Genomic DNA, 9,177 nt, shown 5'->3' with positions numbered 1-9,177 from the left:
AGGAATTTCTGAGCCAGTGATGGAAGGGAGTGAGGGAGAGAAGGGGGAAGGAAGGAAGGAAGGAAGAATAGGGTTAAGCTTAGTAGAGAGCGGGTGGTTGTTCCCATTAAGGGAAGAAGCCATGCAAAGAAAGGGGATGAGCTGGAATGACCACCTCCAACCCCCTCCACACAGGTGGGTGAATTCTCTGCAGCCAGCAAGAGTGACCCGTTGGGGAGGGATGATCTCGACCCCAGATGCTGTACTCCAGGCTGTAATCAAGCGCTCCCTGGTGGAGAGTGGCTGTCCTGCCTCTATTGTCAATGAGCTGATTGAAAATGCCCACGAGCGGAGCTGGCCCCAGGGTCTGGCTACACTAGAGACAAGACAGATGAACCGGCGGTACTATGAGAACTACGTGGCCAAGCGCATCCCTGGCAAGCAGGCTGTTGTCGTGATGGCCTGTGAAAACCAGCATATGGGTGATGACATGGTGCAGGAACCGGGGCTTGTCATGATATTTGCGCATGGCGTGGAAGAGATATAGATCTCAGCGGGCTGTCAGGAAGAGATGGAAATCAGAAAATCTCATCACTCCAGTAGCTGGGCCCTGAGTCCTCTCCACTGTCCTTAATATTGTGGCGTACACTTGAGCCACACATCTCCCTCCTATTCTGGCACTGAAGGGCCCTGGGGCACTTCGCTTAGCCTTTCAGGTGGGAAATCCAGATCCCTTCCTTTTGCCTAATTACTTCCCCTAAGATGTCTGTAAATTTTCACTCTGGTTGGGAAAGTCCCTACCTCTATATCTATTTCCCTGCCTAGGGTTCCTGGTTCCAGATATTTTCAGAAAGCACAAAATATTCATTTTCTCTAGAGGATCAGGATGGAGTGAGGAGACTTTAATCATTCTCTCCTCCAAAACCAGGGAATCTGAGCAGGCAGGCCTGTTGACTAAACATCTTTCAGAGAACAGCTCTGGGGAACAGACATCTTAAAGAATTGTTAAGAGTGGAACAGGGTAGAACCAAAGCCCTAGAGATAAATAATGAGGCCAGTAACTGGCCATCACTGATGGTCCCTAGGGGAAGACTGGACCTCTGTGCCAAGCAATACCTTGTTTAGCCCACCTTACAGGTGCAAGCTCCCGCTGGTTCTGCAGGTATGCAGGTTGGGATGCTGAAATTTTCCAGATGAGCTCTTTCCTACACTTTCTCTTAATTAGGGAATGACAGGAGTGGGGGTAGGGGGTTAGTCTGTTGGGGTGAATATGCTTAGCAAGAAGCAGCTCTCTGGCTTTTGCTGAAATTGGGTAGGCACTGCCTCTGTGGCACAGGCCTAATAGTTCCATAGACCCCTCTCCAGCCCTGTGATTGTAACTAATTTTGATAATTTCCTTTGGCCATTGTTACTTGTTTATATTTTACTCCTTCCCTCCCACTTTTTTTTTTTTAAGAATGGCCTAGTTATGGCTACCCCATGTTTCCAGCCCTGCCACATTGTTGGCAATTTAATTTATTTACTTTTTTTTTAAAGAAAGGAAAAAGAAAAAAAATTAACAAAACTTAAAACTTTTCTTTTGCTGTTCCTATGGTGGGGATTCTGGATAGGGTGGGATGGGTGGGGTCTATTATATATTTTTCCCTTTCAGCACAACCTTTGGCTTTAATATAGGAAAGGCCAAGGGAGTCCTTGGCTGAACTTATGTCTGCCCTAACCCTCCATAACCCCATCTGAGATGAGGAGCTTCCTCTATTTCAGTGATGGCTGTGACAGTCCAACATTGATGCCTCTGCCCTCTGGAGAAGTTAGTTCCTGACCCTTCCAGGGTCACTTTTATTAATTTTGAAGAAATCCCCCATCCCATTTTCTTGGAGATATATAGCTGGGTTCTAAGCTATACTAAGCAAGGTGGGATAGAAATTATGTCTTTGTCTTTTGAGTACAGGCTGTGCTCTGTCTCACCCATGCTCTCTAAGGTGACTGGTAGACTAAGAGAAGGGGAGGGGTAGTGGCTGTGGATATTCTAATATGCAGGTGGGAGTGGGGTTTAAGAGAGATGCCCATATAACAGCTTCCCTTCTTTTTGGAGTGTTATTTCAGGCCAGCTTGCTGTAGGTCTGGGTAGTAGGGTCATGGATCCACTGGGATTGGAGTGGAAGGATACAGCTCGAAGGGAGTAAGGAGCAGTCATATGTTCCAGCTCCAGGACATTGTGCTCAGGAATTTGAAAACGCTGCTATAATCTGGTTACTGCATTTCTTCTGTTTCCCATTGCCCCTGCCCGCCTTACTAAGGCCCATACCCTCCTATCATCACCTTCAGATGGAGCCAGGAAGCTCAGTTAAGGCTTCCCCACCCTTTGCACTAGTGTCTCTGCAGGTTGCTGGTTGTGTTATATGTGCTGTTCCAAGGTATCGACTGCACTAATAAATCTTTCACTCAACTCTCTAAATTCTTAATTCAATATCACTCCCCTTCTTTTGAAGGTTTCTTTTCTGCTTTGGCCTTTTTCTCACCTTAAATCTCCTTACTTCTTCCTTGGTTTGTAACCTACTCTTGTCTTGGAAATAACCTATTTCAGGAGGTTGTCTGCAAGTAATGGGCATGTCACATCTTCTTTGCCTTGTGTGCCCTCCTAAGTTCTTCCTTCCTGTTTTCTATTCTGTAGCAGCCAACACTCTGTCTCCAGTGGTCTGAACTGTGTTCTTCCAGGGTGCCTGTGCCCCAAATTCCATGTCTTGCCTAAGTGCTCCTGGGTTTTTGGGACACTTTCCACAAAAGATAAGCACACACCTTTCTCCCTTGTCCCACCTTTCCCTGGGAATCTAGGATTCCATTGCAGGCAGGGAAGCCTCTACGCCCCAATGTCTCAGTTTAACCAGGAAAGTTAACCAAAGTAAAGGAACCCGGAACGACTACCTGCTGTGCTTATCAAACCTGGATAAACCCTTTTTTTGCTGCCACCTTCTTCCAGTCATGAAAAAAAGAAAACATTCTTTCCTCCCAGAACTATATTTTAAATTGATGTTGAGCATTTATCATGCACCTAAGGTAAACCTAATAGTATTCTAGATAGTTTAGCAGGGTTAAAAGGTATAAGGGCATTCTTGTGCCGCCTGAGTCGTCTACACGTTCATACCCACAAGGTCTGATTCTAAAATGAAGATGAACACATCACAATAGAGAGCATAAGGGCAATATATACACTCTAGTGATACCAATAGTGCTTTTTTTTTTTTTGTATTCAAAATTACTTTCAGAACCTACTGCTCATTCTTTTGAATGTCATGAATAGTACCAAATCTTCTTTTTAGGGTAGGTTTGGTTTTTGGAAACAACAGTCATTGTTTTATAAGGAACTCACTAGGGTGGGGATGAAGGAGTAACAAAATGGCACCTACCTTCAAAGACTGACTGGCTCCATAATGGAGATGAGTATATGATAAGACATAATAAATGTGGTAAGTGGATTTACAAGCAATATGTAAGCAAGGGGGCAGATAAAGCCACTAATTCTGATGGGTACCAGGAAAGACTTTTTCAGAAGTATTTGTTCTACGGCAAACTACAGCTTGCATCCTGCTGTCTACTTTTGAAAAGTTATTTTGGAACACAGCCATTTTTATGTGTTGTCTATGGCTGCTTTTAGATTACAACAGCAAAGTTGAGTAGTTGACAGAGCTATGAGAGCCTAAAATATTTGCTATTTGATTCTTTATAGAAAGTTTGTCAACTCATTCTAGACTTGAAAGGTCAGGAGAGTGGGCAGGGAAATGCAGAGGGTCAGTTGGTTTAATTTTTTACTTCAGTGTATAGATTTGAAAAATTAGAACATTTTATTCATTGCCAAAATTATAAGCACTTGAAATTAATATGTCCTTAATCTAATATAAACCTATATTCACATTTCCAATTGTCCCAGGAAAAGTACTTGTAGAGCTATTTTTTATCCAACGCTGGATCCGATCCGGGAACCATACTTAACAGGGAATTTGTACTTTAGTTTTCTAGATAAGTTTTTGAGAAGTGACTTCTAACTCATGATTCTAGTAGCAGTGGGAAGACAGTGAAAATTGGTGACATTAGTAAGCTTTGCAGTAATTCATTCAAGAGAAAATTTGAGTTAGAAGTAGAGCAGGAAGGGAGGATAATAGACAGGGAGAAAAACTGATAGGCCTTAGTAATTGATTAAATTCACTCAGCCAACATTTATAGCACACCTGTCATATGCCAGATGAGCTAGGCATTTGAGATACACAAGTAATAAACAAGTCTTTAAAGGAATTTGCAGCTTAGTAGATGCACTTGAACAAATAATGGGGGATACAGAATAGTTTGTTACTAATAGATAAGGACTAAGTACAATGTACAACAAGAAGGAAAGGGGTCAACTACTTACCTAACAGGACACAGGAGGGAACGCTTCTCAGAAGAATCATTGGAGCGGAGTTCTGAAGAGGATCAGATATTGGCTGTGAGTAAAGGGGGTAACAGCCAGATTGAACATTTACTATTCTATGTATTAACTATCTAGTCATCCTAACTTTATCAAAATGCACTATTATCATCTCCACTTCTCCATTTTCTATGTAGGAAAACTGAGACAAAGGACATAATTCACACAGCAATTAGAACTGGGTTTTTAACCCAGAAAGTCATTCCAGAGCCTGAGCTCATAACCACTGCACTTAACAAGGGGCACATTACCAAAGATGAGTCACAGATAGACAGGTTTCTAGTGTGTGTGAATGAGAAGACAGTGTCATTAACCTGAATAGGGAGGAGAGGCTGAGCAGGTTTCAGGGGTGAAGTAGTGAGCTCATGTGGGGAACATTGGGTTGGAAGTACCTCCACATAGAAGTGTTTAGATAGTAAATGGAAATGTGAATCTAGAGCTTACCACCAAGAAGTTAAGGTTAAAGATGTGGATTTGGGAGTTATCTGCCCAGAGGTGATCAAGAAATTCTAGGAATTAATGTAAACATAAAGGAGAGAACAGGAAGAAGGCTAAGAATGGGACCTGGGGGAATTCCACAAGTAATCTAGAACAAAATCTGGAAAATAGATTAAATGATAAAGTTGGCTAATGTGTCAGCTTTTTAAAAAAGCAATTATGAAGTAATGAATCATTTAAATGCGGCTCATAACTAGCTGTGAAGGAGTTCCAGAAATGTTTTGTACAATGACAGCATTCCTGAAATAAGCGTCAGTTGAGATCATTTCAGCTCAAGTCTTCTGATGATTTTTGCTTTACTGGATAAACTGCAGAGATCCAAACATTTGGAACAAGTCAACAACTTGCAAGGGGATAATATTAAGTTCTTGTGTGTTAGATTCCCCTACATTAGCTTTTTAGTCACATAAAATAAATTTTTATTATGATCCGAGAATTTGTAGCTTTGATCATTAGAGTGGCATTGGCTAGTTGTTGGTTATAAGGTAAAAGAGCTTCCCGAGAGAGAAGGAACAAGGCTGTTAGAGGGAAATGCCTAGCCTGATTAAATTGGGGTATCTTAACAAGGATTAAAAAAAAAGGGTGATTTAGGCAGGGTATATTGATAATAGGAGCATGCATTTGATGAGATGGAGCGTTGAAGTTCCTGGATGGGAATAAATACAATGAAAGTAGTGTTGTAGAGATTTAAATATGGTGAAACTGCAAGGCCATTGGAGAAAAAATGTCAGACAATTCTTAAGGTTAGAAACTGGATGGAATTGAGAAAAGTAGAAATATGGAAAAAAGTTGAAAGGAAGAAAAGTTTTGTTTGTGTTTTAGGTGACAGGTTAGCTATGTGGATATATAGACAGTTGGAGATACAGGACTGTGGTTTGACTGAGAGGCCATGCCTGGAATGGTGGCTTGGGGTTTTTGTCTTGGAGGAAGGAAAAGAATGAAGCTTTGGTAGAATTCCACAGAAGGAGAAAAACATGAGATGGAGAAACAGTGTTCCAAGAGAAAAAAGAGTACAGTATCTCTGAAACAAATTAAGAAATCAATGATTTCAAACAGCAAAGGTTTCTACCACAGAGTATTAAGATAATATGGAGCTGGAGGCATAGGGTATACATTTTATTCAAAAAATAAAAGGAAGTAGAAGAATGTGGTTTGGAAGTGTTGAGTGAAGGTGTAGTTTTGTTCTGAATGAAGGGCTGATCCAGTGGAGTAGAATTTGAACATGTTGAGGAAGGTTATTTATGGAAAGTTCCTTAGTAGGTTGGAATGAGTGGGATTGCAAGACTAGATGGAGAAGGTAACTTAAGGGCAGGTAGATGAGCAAAGCCAAATACTGAACCAGAAACTAAAGAATACCAGTGAGTAGAATGTAATAAATATGTAAGAATGACAGGGTGTGCTGATCATACAACACAAAGAGAGAGGATTTGATCATACAACACAAAGAGATAGGACAGGGAAAAGATTAAAGAATTGGAGAATTGGGGTGGGCTGTAGGGATGGTAAACATTTGAAATTATTTACTGTTCATGCAAGTTTGAACCCTTGGTTTCTCATCTTTGAAAGTTACAAAGGAAGCATTTGAGAGCAAAAGGTAGGATCTCCCAGGTACAACCAACCTCTGCCCGTTTCTCCTTCTCAGTCCAGATCGTCCATTTTGTAAACCTTGGAACTTTCCCTTGACAACAGTTGTTGGTTGCCCTCTGCTGGTTAATACTGGTCTTGGCTCTCCAGATATCTGAAGGCATGTGCAAAATGGGATGGTAGGAAGCTGAGTACTGAGCCAAGTAGATTCTATTACAGTACGTATTTGATCACATCTATGTGTAAGACCTAGTAGAGGAGATACAAATAAAATGCATAGCCTTCACTCCCAAGAAGCTTATAGTCCAGTCTGAGTGAAGATTAAAACATGTACATGTTACTATAAAAACATCCATTTACTCAACAAAATTCCTTTTTTACTGAGCAGCTTATATGTGCCAAGAATTTATATTCTACAGAAGAAAGACTTCATATAATAAAATCAGGGTGTAGGATGTGGTGGTTAGAGAAGACTTCCAGGAGAACTGACACATAAGTAGAGACTAAGAAGAAGGTGAAAATGAGAAAGATTATTGCAGGCAGAAAACAGCATGAACAAACACTGTACCAGGAACTAAAAGAATGCCAGTAGATGTAATGCAGAGAATATGGAAGAGTGGTGAGAGAAAAGAGAACAGGTCATGAAACACCAAAAGCAGCTATGGAAAGGTTTTAAGGTCTCTGACAACGGTGCACATGCTTTAGTGCAGCTTTACATGTGTTAACTCCTGTAGTCCTCACAATTACTCCTATTTCCAAATGAAGGCTCCAGCACGTGGTGGGTCCAGCCTGCACACACCCCTGAGAAAAGTAGATTGAGACATTTAAGGGGTAGAACAAATATACTTTGTTTTTATTTTAATTTTTGCAGAGGCGTGTCAAAGGAGATGCCTTGCATGCAATGTAGTGGATGGTGGAGAGAGCCTGATAGGTTCCAGCTGGGGTAATCAAGAGCCTCAAAGAGGGAAGGGGTAAAAGGATGTCCAGGATGGAAAGTGATCATGTAGTGGGGAAGGAGGCAGTGATGAGTGTGATCCTGGAAAGAACAGCATAAGGAAAGGTATGAAGGTAGGAAACTCCAAAGTAAAAATGTGTAGAAAGCTCTATGAGTTACCATGAAATCCCCCATCCTTTCGGGATCCTTCCTAGAGAAGATGCTGCTGTGCAAGAAATGAAATACAAAAAGAACATCCTCCACAAATGTCCTAGATATTCCCCACAATCAGTAATTGTGGGATAGGAAGAATTGGATGAAGTGAGTACAGCAGCATGACAGTTTAGAGAAGGGGTTAATTCCCTACCTTGGTTAATACACGGATAATTTAGAACATTACCTGGCACACAATGTGCACTCAATAAAAAGTGGCAGTTATCTTCCCACACTAGCTCCAGCTAGATCTGCAGTGTTTGTTTCAGTAGGCTACTCCCCCTCACTCTGTGGTACCTGAGGGTCACCTCGAGGAAATCCAAACGAGAGAATGCCCTGTTTCCTGGGTTTACATTTGTAATCAAACAAGATGTGACTTCTGGTCATAAAATCCAGAGATGCACTCTTTTCCTAGAAACTTCGATTTCAACTCTTTACAGCACAACAGGCATTTACATTCCTAAACAAAACAAAACCTTTCTTCAAACCCTTTGCTAGTCCCTCCTAAAAGCATGAATCAATGTATGCCAATGGTCTGCTAGCAAACCTGAAGTTACAGAACTCTTAAAGTGCCTTGTATCTTAGTGGCCATACGGTAGTGTATAAATTAAGCTTCCGCGATCACCCTCACCGCCCCCCCCACCTCCCACTCCACCCCATCCCAAATCAGGGGTGAGACCTTATGGCTTCTCTTTCCGAGGCAGAAATGGCAGTGTAGCAAAGGCACATGTGAAAACAAGGGATTCCCTTTACACTTTCTGAAAGGGTGGGGCGGGGGTGGTGGGCAGAAAAAAACACACGTCACGAACAGGATTCGAACCTGTGCGGGGAAACCCCATTGGATTTCGAGTCCAACGCCTTAACCACTCGGCCACCGTGACTCCCAAAAACCGCGCTCTGCCTCACACTTACAGAAGAGGTCCGCATTGCGGAGAAGCTGGACCCCAAACGCATACTTACACCCTGTGATTTCCCCCCACTCCTTACCTCTCCCCTAGGCCACTCAAAGGAAAAGAGAGCGTCCCCTGCCCAGCGAAGATTCGGGGTCTCAAGGAGCACAAAGTATTTAAGAGGCGATGGCGAGGCCTTCAGAGGAAGCAGTTGGAGGAAAGGGGTTGGCCCGGAAGGTGGCGACTAGGGAACTCCTCGGATAAGGAGTGCTGGGACAAGGCGTTAGGGGTGAGAGAAACTCAGGAAGTTTAAACGGGGAACTCCTGGAGTAGGATGAAAGGAAAAAATATCTTGGGTAAAAGGGTCTGAGGTTCCCTGGGATCAGGGTCTCGGTAAGGTTAGGAATGTGCAAGGTGACGACCACTCGGAGCTTGGGGCGCCTCGAGCGACGGGCATCCTCTTGGAGTAGAATAGAGAGGTGCCACTTCCCGGGCTAAGAGGCAAAAAGAGAAAAGGATTCGGGTCAGGTCAAGAGCGATCTCAGGAGAGTGGGCGCCCCCTCCAGGAAGGAGCCACCTCCCCAAGGCTCCCTCCGTCGCCGCCGCCGCCGCCGCCCGGG

The 9,177-nt window shown here is 42.9% G+C and overlaps 1 protein-coding gene, 1 long non-coding RNA gene and 1 other non-coding gene across 7 annotated transcripts in view; 1 reads left to right on the top strand and 2 right to left on the bottom strand.

The window, feature by feature from the left end:
- RNF41 (ring finger protein 41) overlaps window positions 1-5,093 on the top strand; it is a 21,291-nt gene extending 16,198 nt beyond the window's left edge. For 3 of the 4 annotated variants that reach the window (XM_006908892.3, XM_006908893.3, XM_015587053.2), the window contains one exon: window positions 175-5,093. In XM_006908892.3, the coding sequence (XP_006908954.1) occupies window positions 175-526 (352 nt within the window). In that variant the 3' untranslated portion in view covers window positions 527-5,093. The remainder of the gene's footprint in view (window positions 1-174) is intronic. The other variant, XM_006908891.3, reaches the window with a different exon arrangement.
- LOC102898329 overlaps window positions 1-9,171 on the bottom strand; it is a 9,967-nt gene extending 796 nt beyond the window's left edge. The window contains exons 1-3 of one of the 2 annotated variants that reach the window (XR_001516613.2): window positions 8,655-9,171; window positions 6,556-6,769; window positions 4,382-4,454 (exon numbers count right to left, since the gene is read on the bottom strand). This is a non-coding gene — a long non-coding RNA (uncharacterized LOC102898329). The remainder of the gene's footprint in view (window positions 1-4,381; window positions 4,455-6,555; window positions 6,770-8,654) is intronic. The other variant, XR_439124.3, reaches the window with a different exon arrangement.
- TRNAS-CGA lies at window positions 8,467-8,548 on the bottom strand. Its single transcript has one exon. It is a non-coding gene; the product is annotated as a tRNA-Ser (tRNA).
- Window positions 9,172-9,177: the final 6 nt, after the last annotated feature.

This window comes from Pteropus alecto, unplaced genomic scaffold (assembly GCF_000325575.1).
Source record: "Pteropus alecto unplaced genomic scaffold, ASM32557v1 scaffold433, whole genome shotgun sequence".
NCBI lineage: Eukaryota > Metazoa > Chordata > Mammalia > Chiroptera > Pteropodidae > Pteropus > Pteropus alecto.
Note: the sequence above shows the minus strand (reverse complement) of the source record. Positions and strands in the feature narration are given on the sequence as shown.